The sequence below is a fragment of the Thermothielavioides terrestris genome, chromosome 2 (assembly GCF_000226115.1).
Source record: "Thermothielavioides terrestris NRRL 8126 chromosome 2, complete sequence".
Taxonomy (NCBI): domain Eukaryota; kingdom Fungi; phylum Ascomycota; class Sordariomycetes; order Sordariales; family Chaetomiaceae; genus Thermothielavioides; species Thermothielavioides terrestris.
In genome coordinates, this window is record NC_016458.1 from 3,067,060 (window position 1) to 3,088,664 (window position 21,605).

The window sequence follows — 21,605 nt, forward strand, 5'->3', positions numbered from 1 at the left end:
TGCGGGTGCTGTCCGCACAGGTCTTGGTCCAAGGGGGATGTGAAGTATAGGCACGGAGGACGTAAAATATGGTCTGTCTGCCGCAGCGGTGTGGGATTCGTCTGTTCCAGCGGACAAGGCTAGGCATCTGCCCGAGTTGCGCACCTTTTCTTTTTGGCTTTCGGAATATCAGAGGAAAATTGCGAGGCTGGAAATGGTCTGGCCCGAGGGCCGAGATGGCTCTGGCCATTGGTGTGGTTTACGGAGAGCCCCAAGAGAACCCTCGGATTGGCGTGGACTGTCTTACACCGGCATGCAGCATGACATCACCGCTTTGGGTGTCTGCCGCTACGAGCGAGTGAAACGTTGGCATTGGCGCGCAGTGGGATCCATCCATGTCGGGGTCGTTAGCTCTTTGAAGGCGGTTTAGGGGCGGTTGAGTGAGACCAGCGCGAAGGTTTGGTTGAAGCAACGACCCATGACCTCTGACCATTTTGACCAAATTCGAGCAGCGAGGGATTCGAGTGATTCGCCGAGCCTCGGTGTCAACTGGCCTGGGCTCAGGGAACCCGTGGGCAGCGGCGAGGTGTCTTGGTTGGTCGGTCTGTGCAGACGCCAGTCAGCCGCGAGCGAGCCACCGAAGCAGTGTGCTTGCCGCCTTCATTCATTCCGAGCCCCACTGGACACTTAGGTGCTCCTGCTTGAGGCGGCTCATCTGCGTTTCGGCGGCATGTGGCACACCGCAGCCTACCTGACCTTTCTGTGCCCGCAGTTCAGTTCTGCATTGCCGAGAAGGATCTGGCAGAGAAGTTTCTAGTTCTGCTGGATGGGCGGTGTTGCAGGCTGAAATGAAGGTCGAGTTCAAAATAGGTATCCAGAAGTAAAATCCCTAAGGTAGTTACCTACCTTAGTTACGTAAGGTAAGGTAACTACTACCTTAACTTTACCAACCTACAGGCAAAGAGCTTGAGGGGTTACTGTGGATACAAGCTTAAATCTTGCCCTGTATTCCGTATATAACATACACTACCTACACCAGATACTGATGGTAATCCGTACTTTAGGTACCTACGTTAGCTCCCCGTGGAGCGCACCGTGTCAGTAATACAGCAGACTCTTGGTCCAAGTTCGGGCTGCCCAGTTCATCCCAGGCGCTAAAAGACCCGGTTAGGCGGATCCAGGGTGCGGGCGGGATGACGTTGGTTTCGAGCCCAAAATTAACATGCCGAACAATTGGCCAGCTCCGACAGCCTGGCCGCCCGGGAGGCCCTGAAACCTCGCCAGGCCGACCCTGTCTTCGGCGCTGAGCCGCCTCGGTGGGCGCGATAACTACCTGGCACCTACCTACTCAGGTAGCGGCCTATCAACGCCCTCTGTTTTCGGGGATCTTACTCTCGAGTTTGTCAATACCGAATACAGGACAGGGTTCAGGACTCCTCGAGTACACTAAAGCACGCCGGCTGATCGCTCCCAGAATTGTGCGAGAAGAGGGAGAGAGGTCGTGTGAGAAGCAGGCGCTTCGCTGCCAAGGTTGCTGCTGGTCACATTGGGTCACAGCCCCCTCCTTGGCTGCCGAGTTGCGCGCCCACGGCTTCCCCTCCGCTCAGCCCAGGGCCCCCAGCCCCCGATCCGCTGACCTTGCAACATTGTACCGAGCAAGGCCACAAACGTCACAGGCGCCCTCCCCAATCTGGCCTGGACTTACACTTTCTACCCTCAGCGGCCCAATTCCTGATAGCCGCGGAGCAACATCGAACTCTCGCGGCTTGCCCTCACTCGACACAACACAAAGTCACAACTTCAAACTAACGTGTGGTTTCCGAAAGACCAAAGGTCGACGGGTGTCTTCGCTCTTGGATCTCACCTACCCCACTGCTCAGTCCTCAGCCAGGCCAGCCAGCCCCGCTTGGGTTCATCAGCCAGCTACACAGGACTTGCTGCCCAAGTGATTCCACAGTACTTGCACCACACACCGCAGAACGGGGCTGCCGAACCTACTTGCGACACCAAACAGCAACCACCATGTCCAGGAGCCGAGTTGACTTCGGCGAGAGGGAGTACATTAGGGAGCCTCCGCGCCGCGCCCCGGCCAGGGAGTACGATGAGGTGGACATCCGCGTGCGCGAGCGGGAACCGGCCGGCGACCGCCTGCCCGCTTTCATGCGCGAGGAGAACAGGCGGGCCGAGCCGGGCCCGTTGGTGCTCAGGCAAAGAGAGATCGAGACCATCGAGCGGCCGCGCCGGAGGTCACCCAGCCCCGTCCGCATACGGGAACGCATAGTCGAGCGTGCCAGGAGTGTCAGCCCGAGGCGGCTGGACGAGGAGGTGCGCTTCCGCAGGGTCGTCCGCGAACCCAGCCGGGGCCCCGTCGAGAGAGTCCGCTTCGTTCCGCCCCGGTCGCGCTCGCCGTCCCCCGAGGTCCAGCAGCGCATCCGGATCGTCGAGAGGGAGAAGGAGCGTTCTCCGAGCCCAGCTCCGCCGCCGCGACCACCCACACCAAAGGTCATCAAGGGTCCGACAATCGAGAGAGAAGTAATCACACACTACCGGGATATCGACCACGGTGAGCATTCCCCCCCCATTCATATGCCTCTGCCACGACTGGCTCGTGATAGCTCCTGACTCGTTACAGGAATTGTGGCCGTCCGTCCACCAACCCCTCCTCCCGCCCGCCACAAACACCGCGACACGGAGATCGACGTGTACACATCGCGCGGCGAGACCGAGGTCGACATTCACAGGCGCGCCCCCTCGCGCTCCCGTGGCCGGTCCCCATCACGTGAGCGGGTATCACGGCGCCCGCCCCCGGGCTGGGACGACGAGGTACTCGTGGAGGCGGACCGCAAGCACCTGTTGGTGGACATCGAGCACCGGCGGGGGCGGCGGGCGCACTCGGCGGCGCCTCCGCGGATCGACTACGACGACGAGGCGTACGAGATCACGTCCAAGATCGACAGGCGCGGCAAGATGGGCGAGGCCTCCAACGGCATCACCAGGGACTGGACCATCATCGACGTGCCGCCGGGCACGGAGCGCGTGCGCATGGACGGCGCCGGCGGCGCCTCGGCCGAGGTGACGTGGCAGAAGTACAGCGGCGTGCGCCGCGCCCGCTTCATTCCCGAGCGCGACGACAAGGGCTCGGTCGTGTCGGCCGCGTCGACCGAGCTGCGCGCGCCCGCCGATCGCGAGCGCCGCCTGAGCGTGCACGTCGTCGACAAGGACCGCGGCGGCGGCGACCGCGAGATCGACATCGAGAAGGTCACGGACCGCCGCGTCGCCGTCCGCGGGCCGTCCCCCCGCCGCTCCGAAACCTGGACCGAGATCACCAAGGACCTGGTCTGCCGCGAGGCCATCCAGGAACTGGGCTACGAATTCGAAGAGACCGAGTACTTCTACTACATTGTCGAGTATCTAGCCTACGTATGTCCCCCCTCCCCACACACCCTTTCCCTTCCCCCCTTCCCGTTTCCATAGCTCAACCGAACCACCAACTAACGCCGCCATGCGCAAAACACACACAGGAGGACGTCCTCCGCCTGGTCCAGCTCTCGGACCGCATCCGCGCCGCCCGCAGGGAGCGCGCCCGCGAGATCGCCTGGGAGCGCGAGTGGCGCGACGACTGGGACCGCGAGCGCGAGCATCGCGGTCGCCACCACCACCGCCACCACCATCACCGCAACCGCTACTCGGTCGACTACACCGACTACACCGACGACGAGCGCGTCGTTGAGCGCGAGATCATCTGGGATACTCGCCATCCTGGGAAGGGGTACCGGCATTGATTTTTTTTTTTTTTTTTTTTTTTTTTTTTTTTTTTTTTGTGGGCTTCGTTGTTCGCGCGGCTTTTGCATCATCGGGTTGCTTGATTGATGCTTAGCTTACGCGGGGTGGGTTTCGAGCTGTTTTTTGTTGGGTTGTTGTCGGGTTGGGGGGTTCGGCTGTGATGGGTCATGAGGCATGATCAGGATGATGATTGGGGATGAGCTGTCTAGACTGGCTGTTTTGCTTGGACGGATGGAAATTGTTGGTGATGATACGCATGGTCTTTTTGCATGCTGTGGCTGGGTAGGTAAGGGGTATATGAGGGGGATCTGACGACCTGATGGAGCTTTTTCGCGTGGTATTATCTCTTGTTTCGTCCTTTCTTTTCCCTTGCTGCATCTCTTTGCTTGCTTGATTGATCTTTTCGTCTCGCTGATGAGCTCATGTTTGGCATGGAATCGGGCTGTGTGTGGTTCATGTTCTCTTAACGACTTTGATGACCTATAAAACGAAATCTTGGACTGGGACACGAGTTTGTATATGCTTGGGTGCATGGTGGGAAGTTGTGAATGAAGAACGTGGCGTGGTACAAATCCGATGAAGTCTTACGGAGGGGAGCTGACCTCTGATTCCTGCCTACTCTTCTATGCGTTCTGAGGCTTGCTTGGGATGCTCCTTAGACTGAGGCACTTGAGGCGCAATATGTACGGAATTTAGCTGAAGCTATGAGTGTTTGGTGTTTATTATATATTACGTGTCTTGGCTGAGAACGGTCGTATCAATTCTGGACCTGTCACCCAGCTTGTGTGTTCCGAATCTTCGACAACTTCAAGACTATCGTGGCTGCAGTGATGGCCACTATGATCGGCTATGGAGAATACCAGTGATCGCCGTGATACTTGGTCGTCTGACACATGACACATGAAGGCACATCACCGGAAAATGAACAAGCGATGTCTCATTTCTGGCCCGGAGGACTGTCCTAATCGTCCGCTTCCGGAGGGCCGCTCGACAGCAGCTTCTTAAGAACCGTGTTGATATTTGCCCCCGTCCCAGGCCAGGTCCAGTCCATGTGCACTTTCTTCTTCCCACCGCCCTCCGCATCCTCGAGGGAGTCCCACGCCACCCTCAGCTCCACGTTGCCCGTGCTCGGGTTGGGGCCGCAGTCGAAGTGGACGCCGTACTCGCCCGTTTCGACATCGACTATGCCTTTCCTGCTGTCGTGGATGGTCCACCTGGGCGGCGGCGCGGCAGCGGACGCGGAATCCAGGGCGGGCTTTTCGGCCGCCTTGACCGCGAGCCTCAAGTACGCCGCCGCCAGCGCGCAGGGGACGGCGCTGTAGAGGTACGCGAAGAGCGCCTCCATGCGCGGAAACTCCTCAACGCCCAGCGGGGACAGCGCCAAGAGCGGATTCTGGACGCCGCGCATGCCGGTTGGGAGGAGGAAGACGGAGAATGACGCGGCGCCGGAGGACGTGTACGTGGTAGGTCTGAGCAGGATGCGCACTCGTCCGACTGGAGTGAGCGCTACGTCGAACTGGACCGGCGGCGGCTTGAGCAGGGCCGCGGCGAGGGCTTCTGAGGCCGGAACCGTGGGGAAGGGGGCCAGCGGTGGCTCCTTCATGGTGACGGTACCACCGAGACCGCTGCCGCGAAGAACGGCAATGAATGCTGCTAGCTTCTGTGCACACTGCTGGACGCACTTGTCGTACTCGAAGTATGTTACTAATGGCGTGAGGATGGAGTATGGTGGGGCAGGGCCCTTGTCAAGGCTTCGCTCGGACCGTCTCTGTTCGTTGGCTCTGTGCGAGTTGCTGAGCAGGAGGTTGAAGGTGGTGCATAACCAGTCCGCCAGGGCGTCCTGTTCCCCCGAGCGGTCCTCGGCTGCCGCTTCTTCCTCGTCCAGAGTAGCAAGCTGTATCGAGGCAGACCTTGTGGCATCCAAGGGACAGGCCACGACCGAGCCCTCGAAGCCGATGGTGCGGGTGTTCAAACCGCGGCGCTCCCTATTGATCTCCTGCCACAGCTCCTGAGCAAAGATGGTGTCGCGCGCTTCCTTGACACGGTCCTGAAGCGGCGCATCGGGAGGCAACGGCCGGGGCAGCGACGACCTGCCGACGACCACGCCGTTCTCCAGGATGCTCACGCGGAGCCGTTTGGAGCCCCGAGCCATCTTGCCAGGCTCCAGGCGTACGGACCCGTCCGCAGCCCGCCTCATGGGCGCGATACTGTTCAACTTGAACTCGGGAGCGGCGTTCGAGAAGCCGAACTTGACGCCCATTGTCTGCGGCTCATTGGGCATGCGGAACGTCTGCCAGCCACGCTCGCTCACGGCCAGCACCTCGGACCAGTACTTGGTCTCATAGCCAATCTCGCGCTGCAGCCTCTTGGACGCTGCCAGCGCCGTGTCGGCGGCCTTGTTCAGATCCATCAGGCGCTTGCCGATGGCCACCATCTTGTTGTCGGGCACTCTGGCCTGCGTCAGAACCGTGGGGGCGGCAAGCATGGTCGCGCCGAGGGTACCAATGCCAACCATGTCTCGCAGTCCCGGGCTGAACGTCGCGACGGCCTGGGCGGGGTTCTCCTTGGAGAGCAGGAGCGACACGAAGTCGAGGGCGAACATGGAGGTCTGGTGGGTTTGGTGCACTGCGCGGAGCAGCTCGTCGCGGGCGATGGCGACGTCCTTGGTCTCGGCAACGTCGCTGCCTGCCTCGGAGGAGGCGCCCGTCATGTCGATGTCGCGGTCATCGCCATGTGCATCATTGTCGCCGTCGCCATTTTGCTGGCGATTGAGCAGCTGCGCGCGCAGCTCGGCGGTGTTGATGCCGCGGAAGCCGCCAGGCTCGGCGTTGACACGTCGGATAAACTCGGTGATGGACTGAGGTCCGCGGCCCGGGGGCGGGCGCGGTTGGAGCGAAAAGGGCCTGTCGTTCATTGTATCGCGTTCGCGGAGCTCGAAAGACGCGGTGGGGAGCTCAGTCGCAAATCCCACGCATCCCACGCCGGCACCCCTGTTATTGCCAAGCTCCCATATAGTATAGAGTGTGGTTAAGAGCTGCGAGCCAGACGAAGGGAGCTTTGCCCCACTTAACTAACGTTAGTGTATTACCCAATATAACGTTTAGTTAGGTACCTACGTAATACGGATTACACTATGTAGAGTACCGTGTAGGTAGAGCACCTAGAGCGGGCAGTGTCAACCTGAAGGCACGCGGTGCTTGGGGGTCTGTAACGTTCTTCTTCTAAATCTCCTTCAGAATCCATCTGGAAGGTGCATCTCCAGCTACCTTTTGCCGTACTTTCGCGAGCTAAGGAGCGGGAAGCTGATATCAAATCCAACACAATGACCATGTCTCTGATTCGATTGTAAACGACTTCCACTCTTGACATGATTGCTCGAGTGACATCAGCGACGCGGGCATTTGTCGAACTAAAAAGTCAGCCGGAGCTGAGCTTGATCACATGATTGTACTGCGTACGGTGGTACTCCTCTACTGCATACTCGTCGCTCATTCCATGCATTCCAGGTTCGAGTTACACTACTGCAATACTTCATATACGTGATTTACCTAGCATTGCATCACAAAGAAACCCTGGTTCCGGGTCACAACCCCACCAGTCCATGCGCCGCGGTTACATAAGGAGCTAACTAACGTTAACTATGTCATGTCCGCTGGTGATGGGTCCATGAACGTTAAACCCCTCATTCACGGGCGCAGGTCCAGCCTCGCAGCTCCACCACCCAAGGACGACAGCTCATCCCGATCTCGTCAAAAAATTCTTGAGCTACACCAACAAATCACAAATCACGTAGCGAGGCCGGGGCAATTGTGAACATGCCGCGCTGTCCCGTGCGCAAAATATCTCGCCGAGCTGGCCGTCAGCCATTTGTAGGGGAAATACTCCGAAGCAGCTTCCAGCGGTGTCGGACTGTGCCCCGCGCTACCGATAAGATAAGAGCTTCTGCCACGGAGTTGGCCCATCCCAAAGAATTGTAGTCCGATGGAGTTGCGTGTTGCTTTTCGCTGACCCTCCGTGCGATGTTGACCGGCCTCCTCCCTGTCCGCTAGTCTTCATAGTCGCCGGCGACTTCCTCAGGTGGTTTTGTGCTTCGTCACAGCCTCTCTCCTACCCCTATTAGGTGACGACCTAGGATTTTTTCATCCCAGGCGCGCAACGCCTGGAGCATGCCAGTCCCCGGCTTGCGCTTTCCGGTTCGGGCGTTTCCGTACTCTGTCATCGCTTCTCCCTTCCAGGCCCTCCTTGCTCTGGTGCTCCTCTCGATCCCCGTCGGCGTGCTCTTTCGCACGCACCGCGCCATCGCCCACCGCTCCCCCTCCCGCTCCTCTTCCACGTCACAAACACAATCCACGGCGGCGACCAAAATGGCGGCGAAAAAGAAGATCGCCATCATGACCTCGGGCGGCGACTCGCCCGGCATGAACGGTTTCGTCCGCGCCTGCGTGCGCATGGCTATCCACCTCGGTTGTGACCCCTACTGCATTTACGAAGGCTACGAGGGCCTCGTCCGCGGCGGAAACCTGATACGCAAGATGGAATGGCACGATGTGCGCGGCTGGCTGTCCGAGGGCGGCACGCTGATCGGCACCGCCCGCTGCATGGCCTTCTACGAACGCGCAGGCCGCCTAGCGGCTGCGAGGAACCTGATCTCGGAAGGCATCGACGCCCTCATCATCTGCGGAGGCGACGGCTCGCTCACCGGAGCCGACAGGTTCCGTGCTGAATGGCCCTCGCTGATCAAGGAGCTCGAGGACAACGGCGAGTTCACGGCGCAGCAGCTCGAACCCTACAGACACCTCAACATCGTCGGCCTGGTCGGATCTATTGACAACGACCTGTCTGGCACGGATGCCACCATTGGCTGCTACTCGGCTCTGGCGCGTATCTGCCACGCCGTGGATCTCATTGAGGCCACGGCTTCCTCGCATTCCCGCGCCTTCGTCATCGAGGTCATGGGGAGACACTGCGGTTGGCTGGCACTGATGGCTGGTGTTGCGACCGGTGCGGATTTCATCTTCATTCCAGAGAAGCCTAGGGCGGATAACTGGCGGGAGGAAATGTGCAGCATAGTCGAACATGTTCGTGATGATAAGCCGTTCCCCCCTCCCCATCCCTACCGAAAGCCTTCTTCCCCATCCCAAACCTCCACACAAGGACTGCAGAGCTAAGTGGTTCATGGCAGCACCGGAAACTCGGCAAACGGAAAACCATCGTCATTATCGCCGAGGGCGCCCTCGACCGAGAAGGCAACAAGATCACGCCCACCATGGTGAAGGACCTTCTTGCCGACAAGAACGGGCTTGGGCTCGACACCCGAATCACCACACTCGGCCACGTCCAGCGTGGTGGCACTGCGGTCGCATACGACCGCATGCTGGCAACGCTGCAGGGCGTTGAGGCTGTCAAGGCCGTCCTGGAGGCTACGCCGGACACGCCAACTTGGGTCATCGCTATCAACGAGAACAAGATTGTCCGGAAGCCACTCATGCAGGCGGTGCAGGACACCAAGAGGGTGGCCAAGGCGATAGAGAACCAGGACTTTGACCTGGCCATGTCGCTACGCGACTCTGAGTTCTCTGAGCAGTACAAGTCGTTCATGATGACGACGGCGGTTCAACTGAACAAAGATCTCCTGCTGCCAGAGAAGGAGGTGCGTGGTTTTTTCTTTTTCTTTTTCTTTTTTTTCTTTCTTTCTTTTTTTTAACACCAAGCCGCCCTGCTTAGGCTTTTTGCTAACGAAACTTTGAAGCGCATGAGGATTGGCTTCATCAATGTGGGCGCGCCTGCAGGTGGCATGAATGCGGCAGTTCGCGCCGGTGTAGCATACTGCTTGTCCCGGGGGCACGAGCCTATCGCCATCTACAATGGCTTTGCCGGGTTTGCGCGTCACCATGGAGACAAGCCGCTAGGTGCCGTGCGGAACTTCGACTGGCTCGAGGTCGACGGCTGGGCGAGCAAAGGCGGTTCCGAGATAGGAACGAACCGCGAGCTTCCCAGCGAGTCGGGCATGGAGACCGTCGCCAACCTGATCGAGCACTACCAGTTCGACGCCCTGTTCCTCATCGGAGGGTTTGAGGCCTTCCACGCCGTCTCCCAGCTGCGGAAGGCTCGGGACCAGTACCCATCCCTCTGCATCCCCATCACGCTCCTGCCCGCCACCATCTCCAACAACGTGCCGGGCACCGAGTACTCGCTGGGCTCCGACACGTGCCTCAACGAGCTGGTCGAGTACTGCGACAAGATCAAGCAGTCGGCCTCGGCCACGCGGCGGCGCGTGTTCGTCATCGAGACCCAGGGCGGCCGCTCCGGCTACGTGGCCACGCTCGGCGGCCTCGGCGTCGGCGCCTCCGCCGTCTACACGCCCGAAGAGGGCGTCAGCCTGGAGATGCTGGCGGCCGACGTGCGCCACCTCAAGGAGGTCTTCGCGCAAGACAAGGGCCAGTCGCGCGCCGGCCGGCTGATCCTGATCAACGAGAAGGCGTCCAAGGTGTACAACGCGCGACTGATCGCCGAGATCCTCCGCGAGGAGGCGCACGGCCGGTTCGAGAGCCGCGAGGCCATCCCGGGCCACATGCAGCAGGGCGGCGTGCCGTCGCCGATGGACCGCTGCCGCGCGGTGCGCCTCGCGATCCGCTGCATCCAGCACCTCGAGCAGTACGGCCGCAACGTGCACAACCGCGTCAAGACGGACCCCATGAGCGCCACCGTCATCGGCATCAGGGGCGCCAGCGTCGTCTTCACCCCCATCACCAAGGTCGAGGAGGACGAGACCGACTGGCCGAACCGGAGGCCCAAGTCCGCCTTCTGGACCGAGATGAAGGAGATTGTCGATATCCTCGGCGGAAGGCCCAGCCACACCGCTCCCGAGCCCGACCTGGTATGTTTCCCCCCGTTATCCATGTTTTAACTCAGAAAACGATGTCTGCTGACAGTGCTGGCTAGACCGGGCTTAAGGCTAAGGATGTGAAGCGGGGCATTGAGAACGTCTAGTGCCCCTGCAGCAGGTGCCCGTTCATATCTCATCAGGGAAGAGGCATAGAAAGGAGCTAGGTAGTTTTTTCCGTCGTGACTTTTTTGCATCATTGCATGTATAGTGCCGAGGGACTCTGTGAGAAAGTTGTAGGCTACCTTTCCAAAGTACCTTGGCTAAGGAAATGAAGGTAGTGTCGGAAGAAAATTAAAGGAACTAAACTGTTTGCACAGTAATCCGTAGACACTGCGCTATCACACACGCTTCGTTTGGTACAATCACCCATGGTGAATGCCTCAGAGCCTCAGAGTATCACTTTGCCGGGATGAAAGTGGCAGTAGGTACTCCGTTTCCAAGGCTAAGATGAGCTACTTCAGATTTGCGTGTTTTGTGTGTGGTGAGGAGTTGATCTCCAAGAAGGTTTTTGCTGTGTGCTTGATCTTCTGCCACCTTCGCTTGGGTTTTGGGTTCGCAGCATGCACCCTGTTTCACTCCAGCTGAGCTCAGTGAGAGACGTGTTGGTGTGCTAAACGGCGAATCCAACTCCTACCTACAATGGGACTTTAACGATACACAGCATGCACCTGCATCTCGGCATGCCCATGACGGTGTGGTGGGCGGGATGCGCGAGGTTGTTTTGAGACGGCGAGGAGATGGGGGATCGAAAGAGGCGGACGAGATGAAATGCCAACAGAGAGAACACCAAGAGGCAGGGGTGCGACATTTCATTCCAGTCTTATAAAACTGCTGAATTCGTACACCTCCGCCGGGGTCAAAAAGGTCGTCGTTAAAGAGGTCCCGCCAAGACTAATTTCCGGCCCCTGTCAACGCCACCCCCCTACTACAACTCGAAGTACTGTAGCAGTACCGGTAGGGGGTCTTCGCGTATATTCCAGGGTGCAGTGCGCTTAAAGGTAGGTAATAGCGCGCTTACGCTACGGGCTAGCTACGGGCTATCGCTGTATCTACGCTATATTAGTTAAGTCTACGTAGTAGGTGATATAACCTACCTTAGAGCTACTACCATCTTACTATATAAGAATAGGTTATATATAGAGGCTATAGCTAGGCTAGGAAAGTATAAGACTAACTATATTTGACTTAGGTAAAGCCTAGCTAGCTACTAGGTAGTAGTAGAAACGTATTAAAATAAAAGAATTAAATTTAAATATCTATATCCGCTTTACCCTTATCTTTACCTATATCCTTACTACCCTTCCTACCTTAGATTTCCCTATACTATACTAATTAGCTATTAGCTAGCTATAAAGTAGAGGTATAGTACATTTATAATATCTTCTCGATATTTATAAAGTACCTATATACTTAGGTTAAGGCTTTAATATATTGCTTAGCCTCTATTAGAGCATCTCGAGCTAGCTAAGCTAACTCCTTAGTAGTAGTGGCCAACTACTTAGCAACTATAGCCTAGCGCTCCACTACTAGAGCAACTCTCTCCTTAATGCTCTACTAGGGCTTAGCCCTAGTAAGCAAGAGGTAAGCTATAGAGGTAGTAAGAGCGCTAAATATAGGTATACTAGTGCTAGCTAGAGGTAGGGCGACGACGATCTCCTTATATATTGTACCTTTTAATGCTAGTTAGTTGGATATAAATATAAGGTAGCTATAGAGCTATATAGCTTATAAATAGTTATAACTAAACGCTTACTCTACGCTTTAAAGTTAGTAGGTAAAGGCTTATCCTCGTCGACTTCGAGGACTTGCTTATACTACTTAATAATCTCTAGCTAAATTATAGAGGGTAGCTACTAATAGCTTATTAGTATTAGACTAGTAGTCGTTTATTAGTTAATATTACTTATAAAAATATAGAACTTAGTATAGCCCTACTTAGTGTACTTCTAATATATATTGCCTAGATCTATATACTAGTTAGCAAATATAAACCTAATATATTAAAAAATATAACACTATACTTACTCTCTTAGAAGTAGCAAGCCTATATATCCCTATTATAGATATATATAATATAGACTATATATAGTACTATTTACACTTCACTATAGTCGAGCTCCTCTTTCTTCTTCTTAGCCTACCTAACGTTAGCTAGCTATTAACTAATATCTAAATAGCACTCTTTACTAAAGACTTTGTACCTAAGGACCTAGCTAGGCACTTCCAAGGGTTGTTAGGCGTAACTAGCTTCGACTTACCCTTGTTAGCAGGGGTAGTAGAGGTAGCAGGGGTGGCGAAGGTAAGAGAGGCAAAGGGAGGGGGGGGGGCTAGCTACTTACCAACAACGTTCTTACTACTAGTACTAGTGTTAGTAGTAGTAGTAGGCGCAAAGCGTATATAAGAGCGCTACTACTACTGGCTAAGGGCAATAGAAGCTAGGGGGGCGAAGGGGGCTAGCTATTTACTAATAGCGTTCTTGCTATTAGTACTAATGTTAGTAGTAGTAGTAGGTATAGAATATATAGGGCAAGTATAAGAGCGCTACTACTATTAGCTAAGGGCAATAGGAGGGGTAGCGGCTAGGGCGGGGGGGGCGGCGGGAGCTAGCTACTCGCCAATAGCGCCTTTGTTGGTAGTAGTAGTAGTAGTAGTAGTAATAGTAGACATAGAGCGCGTAGAGCGCGTAGGGCAGGGCTAGAGGCGCTACTGCTACTAGTCGAGGGCGGCGAGAGGGTCGGTGGCGGGGGCCAAAGGGGCGATAGGAGCTAGCTACTCGCTAATAGTAGGAGCGTCGTTATTAGTGGTGGCAAGGGGGTTGTTCTCCTTATATAGCTCTATATCGTTGTATTTGAAGTTGCTATATAATTTAATTAGCTACTGCTAATTGTAATACTACTACTACTATCGCGATTTCGACTGATTTTTCGACTTAATCGACTTATAGAGCGTATAAAAAGTATAGATTAAAGCTATAATATAGCTAATTAACTTCCTAGCGATAGCGACAATAGAAATAGCTTTAAATCAACTTATATAATAGTAGTGTATCTAGGTAAGTAGGCGGTAATAGCTATAGCTATAAGGTTAGAAGAAGGAAAGAAAGAAAAAGTAAGCAAAGGGCTCTAAGGCAATAGAAAAAGGTATAGCCTATATACCTATATAGTTCTTAAAGAATCAAAGGTTTCAATATCAACTATATAGAATAAATATTGTTTATTTTTTAGAATTATCTAACTACAAAGTATCTAGACTAGCAATAGAAAAGTAGCTAGCTAGTACCTTCTCTATACTTATATTCTTTCTCTAGTTTCTCTATAAAGCTAAGCTCGAGGGTTAAGATAAAATTTCTATTTGTCTATAATTTTATATAGTATTAAGCCCCTTTTTAGAAACTTTGATCAACTCTATAAAGTTTAGCTATAGAGGGGCTAAGACTTAGACCATTGGCAACACTTGCTATATCTTAGCATTGTAGAAACTTCTTTCTAAGTGCACTAATTAGCTAGGAACCGAGCAATTCGCTTATAGTCTAGCAACTAGCTAGCTACTAATCCTCTAACTTCTAGCTATTAGTTATTACAAAGTTCCTTAAAGTTGGAGGTAGAAATAAGGATATAAAGTAGTATAGTCTAGTGGCTAGCTAGCACTTAACTAAAGAACTATATATTGCTACTTATTGCTAAGATATAAAAAAAGGAATATTTAACGCCTAAACCCATTGTAGATCCTCCTAAACCTTGTCCAACAGCTTCCCTAGAATATAGTTAAGATCCTCTTACGAGCTATATATTGCCTATACATTATCCTAGATCCTATATATCGTAGTTTATAGCAACTATATTAGCTCCTAGACCTATAGGAATAGCTATCGATTAACAGAGACCTCGTCTAAGCTAGTAAGATCTACTAGCTATAGAACAACGCTATAGTATATCCTAAACCCCTTCGCTTCTAAGATACTGACTAGCTACTAGAAGTGCTTTAGCTATAATGAGTTCGTTAACAAATAATAATACTAGATATATAAATAGGGGAGCAACTAGCTCTTAAACTATATACACCTATAGCGAGGGATATCAACTAGCTTTAGAATTAGGGTATCCTATAAGAGCTAAGCCACTTAATCCGCTTAGTTGACTACGTTGTAGTAGTCTAGGTTACGACGTTCGTCTAGAGTAGCCTATCTAAGTATAGAGACCTTAGTAGCAATGTTGGTAGTACCCTAGGCAATTAGCTATAGTAGCTAGACAGCTACTATACTACTCTACTATTGCCTATCGTTGTACTATAGACTAAGGAACTAGTCCAGTATAAAAACGCTATTGAAGTCGAGAAGCTCGTTGGTATCGAACCATTTATATACTATCAACAGCTTATATACAATTAGTGCTTAAGCCCGCTTAGGTAGCCTATTAAAGCCCTAGCCATTAAACTGCTCTATATATATAGCTAGGAGTATATAATTAAGACTTTTAAACTTAGCCTAGATTACCTTGTTTTAGTAGTCTTATATATAGTGATCAAAGTAAATGATTAAACTAGTAAGAGGGAAGCTACTAGCTATCTACTACTTTAGTATAGGCTCAACGTTCTTGACCTTCGAGTACTATCCTTCGACTATATTTGTTATAGTGATCTAGTAGAGTAGGGGAGTTGTATCTTATACCTAATGCGCCTACGATCGAGTATTACTTAGCTAGTTGTTCTTCAAATATTGTTTAAGCCTATCGGTACTAGCGTAAACAATAGTAGCCTTAATAGACTCTATATAGCCTTTTTCCGAACGACGGCTTAGAAGAGTAGCCGCTATATAGCTAAGACACTCCTTGTTAGTACTAATCTAGCGCTTTAAAGTCTCCTAGCAATACTTTATATAAAGGAGATGTTATATATATAGGAGGCTATATTTATCGTAGCTAAATGCCTCCTAGACAATAAATTGTTTAGCTATAGAGTTGTCGATAATTATATATTTTAGGAGCTAGCCTCTATTAGCTACTCCCCTATACTACTTTAGTAGTATATCTAGATATACTACAATACTATCAATAGTCTACCTCTCTATAAAAAAGTAAGTAGAAGGGAGCTAGTAGCTATTAAAGTCCTAAACTATAATTGTAAATAGGTGCTAACCGTTATAGGCAGTTTTGTAAATAGTATCTATAATCGCTAGTTGGCTATACTTTTTTAGCGTATCTAATAGGTCTCTATATACGAAGACCAATATAGAGGAGTTCTCGCTAAGTATAGTCAGTGCCTTATACTTATACTGATCACTATAAGCTAGTAGCTAGGTAACGGCTTCTATAAATTCTACCTCCCTAAAAACCTTGTAGGACTATGCCTTACAATTATTACGTTTATAGAGCTTAAGAGATCTACAAAGGTTACGAATCTCCTAGGTTGTAATATACTAGCTACCTATATAGTAAAGACGTGCTCTAGCCTTAGGAGTTTCAGCGTAGCTATATAGCTAGTGTTTTATAGCGCTATTGCTATATCTAGTAGTAAGGAGGTAGGCAATATACTCTATAATAGTATATAGGCGTTTAACTATCTCGATGTTTTCTATCAAGTAATTATACTTATAGCAAATTACGATATCAACGGTACTATCGTTGTACTAAACCTTATAGAGAGTATAGCGGTATAGCTCTATATTCTATAGCGCTCTATTGTATTTGCCTTGCCCTTTAGTCTTTTATAGCATTTTCTAGAGGCGGTAATAGAAAATAGTCTTCATTTACCGTTGCCTTGGGACATCTCTTCTACTATAGAAATATAATACCTAGCGCTATTCGGCTTACTAAGCTATATATAGGAGAGTAAACTCACCTTCTTTGAACTAGCGTTCCTAGATCTCTTAAATATTATTAAGAATTGCAAAGCTACTATTTAGCGCTCTAGGCTCTAGTCTAGATAGGCGAATTAGGGATATATACCTATACCTACATCTAGAAGCTAGTTCCTCTATAGAGGAACTATCTCCCTTATTAGATAATTCATTGGACAGTACAAAGCTATCTAGTAGCTAAGTGTTATACGCAGATAGTGCTCGGTGACCATCTAGCGGTAAACGTATAAGGGTGAGAAAGATCAATGCCTCTTAGCTTCGTCAGCTGATGAGGCGGCACTCCTGAACACTAGTATATGTCATAAAAGTATATTGATGCAGTCTGCCGTTCTACGAAGGGGTTATAGGCGAGGTTCCCTTTTTTAAGGGAACGTTCGTCACCCCTAACCGCGGTACAGTTATAGATGCCCTTACTATAGTTGTGTATAACAAGTGCCTAGGGACAAGAAGAAAAAGATAGTGTCCTCGCCATCATTATAGAACTTAATATAAGATAAAGGAGTATATAGAAAGGAAGAAAACTAATCTATATTATACCCTATATAGAATTTCTATATCCGTTATTCTAGTCTATAGCAAGGTCCTCCGTTGCGATTTGCCTATTCATTTATTCTACTTATCTAGGTCGACGGTACTATCGCTAGCGTATAGGTCGTCCCTAGCTGCCTTCGACGTCTTTGTAGCTACTCTACGTTCAACGGATACGAATATCTTTTTAACTTTCTTAGGAGGACGCGTTGGCGTCTTCTACGCCTTGTCGTCGATTATTACTTTTCTCTAGCGCTTACTGCCTATAACCTTGACAGTTTTAGCTCCTAACGTCGATCGAGTGTCGTTGTTACGCTAACTCTATAACGTTTTAGCTAGCGTTGCTAGTACGACCGATAGCACGGCTTTAGCTATAGGTGTCTTGCTTAGTATCTTTTATATAGGCAATTATATAGCTTTAATAGCGTATACTATAGTCGTAGTTGTAGTATAAGTAATCTTAGGTACTGCTTTATAGTGGCTAGCGGTCTAAATAGGTGTTCTAGCTTATTTTATAATAGCTACCTTTATAGTAGGTAAGTCTATCGTAGCGGCTTAGGTCTCGATAGCTATTAAACAACGCTCAACGTCCTATATACACTATACTAGTCCTATATAAATACTATTGTATAAGTTCACTATCGTTCGAGTAGCGAGGTCGATCTTCTCTAAAAGGGCGTTGTTCTTATAACAGAGATCCATTATAGTCTTGTTATATACTAGCTATAGGTCGCTAATCTTTATTATCTAATAATAGTATATATCATCAAGGTCGCCTTAGAAGGTAAGACTACTAGGATCTAGGTTACTAGCTTTACTATTTGCTTTCGATATACTAATAAACTTTGCTAATTCTACTATAGTTTTTTCGACTTCCTTAATATAGACTTAGTACTTCTAGGCGAATTAGAGTAGATCCTTGGTTAACGCTTATACCGCTTTTATATCCGCTTATAGAGATTTGATAGTATTATCGTTCGTAGTAACCGTATAGCTAGCACCGCTTACTACGTCTATAGCTTAGGCGTTGTTATAATAGGCTAGTCTAAGCTCTACTAATATCGCGTTTATAGAAGGGTTGCCCTCGCCCTTAGGCGAGATGTAACGCAATGTAAGGATTTCTATCGCGGTCGATATATAGCTTACTATAACTATACCCGTCTCTTAGAACTCTTTAAAGGCTCTTTTAATCGTACCCTTGATCCTTTAAATATATAGGTTGTATACGAAGCTAGCGAGCTTGTTACTAAAATCCTTCTTTAGGACTATATAGTAGAACCTAGCGAATTATATCGCTAGCTTAGCTATATATTCGTTATCGTAACTAAAATTTATATATATATAAGCAAATACTTCGCTTATAGTAGCGATATACTTGTTTATAGCTCTAGTTAAACACTAAGAGTACCTATATGATATATAGGTTTCCTAAAGCTCTAGGATACAATGTAGCTTGGTCGCTATATCCTCCTTATCATTAACGTAATTAGTACTATCGTCGTCGAAGACGTCTAGATCGTCGTTAGTTATAGTAGCCTCGTCTTCTAACGCGATATATAGAGCTTACTAGACTTCCTAGCGCTATATACTAGCGGAGGAGACGTTGCTAGTTTCTAGATACTTGATCCTTAGCGTACATTGTAGGGGCTACTCTCCTTCTATATACTTATAAGTTAGGAGAGTTTTTAAACGCTTTTATATAGCGTCGCTATCTAGCGCTTCGTTGTAGTCCTTATAGACTTCCTGTTCGTTGTTGGACACTACGATAGAGTCTATAATAACATTCTGCTATCGTTCCTTATAAGCGGTCTCTAAGCTATTTTAGATTACTTTGGCTATATTAGCTTCTTTAGTAGCTATTATTTCGTTGTTGTAAGTAGTTCTAGTAACGACGTCTTTAGTAATAGCCTAGTAGGATATAGAAGCTCCTAGGGTATATAAGGGAACACTAGGTATATTATCGATTTTCTTTGCTCCTCCTATTTACTTAGCTATAAGTTGGGCGCTCTCCCTCTTCTAGGTGTTAGTAGCGTAGCCTTTAACGAACGTCTTTCTCGTATAAAGAGACATCTTATAAACGACGAAGGCTAGTTAAGTATTTTCCTCTATAATATCGATATAATTGTACTTAAGCGCTTTGCTACTCGATGATATCAACGTACTAAGAGAATCGACTATATAGTCGCCTCTATCGTTGATATAGGCACTATAAGAATATATAGCGGATTGTCTCGATTCGCAAATATAGCGTAAGTACATATCGACTAACGGCAGCTTATATAAATGTATATAGCTCAGTGATAAAAAGGTCTAACGATCGATTGTACAACGAATACAAATAACTATAATAAGAAATTGTTAAAGAAGATAGATATATTGAGGTTGATATACAAAGAGAAAGGAAATTGTAATAGCCTACGTTAGGCTATTCTAGAAGTAAATAAAAACAATAGCGTAGTGCCTATAGCCAATAAACAGTATTGCTATCTAGTAGTGGCCAAAGAATAGAACATTATACCCTTAAGGCTTAAAGCCCTATACCTTTATAGCAATAGAATAGCTTTCCCTAACCATTTATAAGTCAAGGTCAATAGCAAATCTATATATAGGAAAACTAGGATAAGCAAAGTACTTAACGAACTAAATAACTACGGTTTTATAACTAAAAGCGTTAGTGATATCTAAATAAAGGATAAAGAGAGGAAAAACTAAGAGATCTATAAGATAGAGGACAGCGCTTATACGTCTAGTAGTAGTATAGCGGTAGTAGATATATTAAAGTGAATGTATTCTAATAAAGAAAGTATAAACGAACGAAAAGAAGAGAGGGAAATAGGAAAGAAGGAAAGGGAAAGTCAATAATAGTATAGCTATCAGTGGTCGCTACCCTTCCTCTATAGTAGCTCGACGACAACTTAGTTCTAAGATCGAAGAATCTCCTTCACTTCCTTCTATTCCTTAGTAGCAATACCTTTATTACAATGTTCCTTCTCCTAATCGATAGGGTACACCTTTTCGTACTCCTCAACAAGTTCCTTAGCACCGTCAATAAGCTAGATATATAGGATCTACTAGTCGTCCTTAGCGGTAAATCCTTTTTATCGTACTAGATACTCGACCTTAGGTCTTCGGTTCCTTTAGATAATATATTGTTATATAATTCTCTCGATTTCCCAATGCTTATCTCTATCAACGATTATAGGGCTAGGGGGCTCCGCGTTATAGCCAAAGGGGTCTTTCCCCTAATCTAGTTTCTATAACTAGGAAACTAAAACTATAGGATAGACTTTCCAACTAGCTAGGAAGTCAAGCTCGTAGACGTTCCTATCGATTTTATAGATAATCTTAAATAGTCCTGCCCGCTATAGCGACCACTTTCGTTTAAGCTTTCCTAGGAAATAGTATTTATCGTATAGTCGTAGGTAAATAGTGTCTCCTACTTTGAACTTAGTAGATATATACTTATCGTTATAATGTATCTTCGCGATAGCGCCTATATAATCGATCCGTTCTACTACTTCCTCCTAATACTACTATCTAAGGACATTGATAGCTTCGGTAGAAGCAATAGTACCCTTCTTATAGTGAAGTATATCTAGGATAAAGTATAGTTTAAAGCTATATACTAACTCGTTTAGCGATCTTCTAATAGTGACTATAAACATATTATTAAAGTTGTACTACAATATAGAGAGAAATAGAGGCTATAGTATTCCTAGTTTTTCTATAGCTTCTATATAGATAGCGATTTCTACTATCTAGTTTATCCTCTCTAACTGACTATCCGTCTAGGGATAATAGGCTATCGAGAAAAGGAGGTTAACGCCTAGGATATAAAAGATTTTCTTCTATAGGTCAAAGGTGAACTTAGTGTCTTAGTCGCTAATAATTTGCGCTAAGAGTCCTTAATCTATATACGTTAGTGCTCTAAGGATTATAATAGCCTATTCCTCTACTAACATTTTATCGTTTCTAGCTATAAGAAGCTTCTTTTTACTAAACTTATAGATAATAGTGTATATAGCGTTAAGGATTAGATACTTTTTCATTGACTACGGTGTCCTTTCGGAGAGTATAGCGGGCAAATCGACAATGAAATCTATAGTAATAGTATAGAAAGGCTATAGCGGTATCCGAATTGGCTAAAGGTCTCTAGGCTTTGGTTCTCTCAAAGTCTAGTTCTCTCTATATATAGGGCAATGCTAAATGTATTTATATACTATCTAACGCTTTTAGTTAAACGTAAATACTAAGAGGTTCGCTATTATATTGTCTATACCAAAGTAGTAAGTGTTATCGTATACAATAGTAAGAATGTCCTTAATATAGCTGCTAAGGATATAAAGCTTCCTTATTCCTTTGTAGTCGATATAGTAGAGGAGACTATCCTTTAGTTCATAGGGTCTAAGCCGTAGCTTTCAGTACTACTTTCTTCGTAGCTCTTCTTCTCGCTCTTTACGTTCTCTCTACTTAGCGATCTTCTTAGCTTGTTCTTCTATATCGTAGAGACTCCTAATAATCTTATTATATCGACGATCGTTGGGGTAAGCTATAGTCAACTTAGCTTTAAACTTG

General features: G+C 48.6%; 4 protein-coding genes across 4 annotated transcripts; 2 read left to right on the plus strand and 2 right to left on the minus strand.

Moving 5' to 3' along the window:
* Nucleotides 1-1,539: 1,539 nt before the first annotated feature.
* Nucleotides 1,540-3,844, plus strand: THITE_2112930 (uncharacterized protein). Its single transcript, XM_003651978.1, has 3 exons — nucleotides 1,540-2,542; nucleotides 2,612-3,399; nucleotides 3,501-3,844. Exons 1-3 carry the CDS (start codon nucleotides 2,002-2,004, stop codon nucleotides 3,759-3,761), a joined length of 1,590 nt encoding a protein of 529 aa, XP_003652026.1. The 5' UTR covers nucleotides 1,540-2,001; the 3' UTR covers nucleotides 3,762-3,844.
* Nucleotides 3,845-4,278: 434 nt separating this feature from the next.
* THITE_2112931 (uncharacterized protein) lies at nucleotides 4,279-6,777 on the minus strand. Its single transcript, XM_003651979.1, has one exon. The coding sequence runs from the start codon at nucleotides 6,674-6,676 to the stop codon at nucleotides 4,724-4,726; it is 1,953 nt and encodes a 650-aa protein (XP_003652027.1). The 5' UTR covers nucleotides 6,677-6,777; the 3' UTR covers nucleotides 4,279-4,723.
* Nucleotides 6,778-7,826: 1,049 nt separating this feature from the next.
* THITE_2112932 (uncharacterized protein) lies at nucleotides 7,827-10,888 on the plus strand. The gene is made up of 4 exons (XM_003651980.1): nucleotides 7,827-8,840; nucleotides 8,945-9,412; nucleotides 9,512-10,639; nucleotides 10,705-10,888. The coding sequence occupies exons 1-4, from the start codon at nucleotides 8,127-8,129 to the stop codon at nucleotides 10,750-10,752; spliced, it is 2,358 nt and encodes a 785-aa protein (XP_003652028.1). The 5' UTR covers nucleotides 7,827-8,126; the 3' UTR covers nucleotides 10,753-10,888.
* Nucleotides 10,889-12,608: 1,720 nt separating this feature from the next.
* On the minus strand, nucleotides 12,609-14,449 carry THITE_111291 (uncharacterized protein; the record flags this gene model as incomplete). Its single annotated transcript, XM_003651981.1, has 8 exons — nucleotides 12,609-12,614; nucleotides 12,674-12,702; nucleotides 12,755-12,785; nucleotides 12,836-12,858; nucleotides 12,988-13,010; nucleotides 13,065-13,105; nucleotides 13,260-13,417; nucleotides 14,428-14,449. The coding sequence occupies 8 exons, from the start codon at nucleotides 14,447-14,449 to the stop codon at nucleotides 12,609-12,611; spliced, it is 333 nt and encodes a 110-aa protein (XP_003652029.1).
* Nucleotides 14,450-21,605: the final 7,156 nt, after the last annotated feature.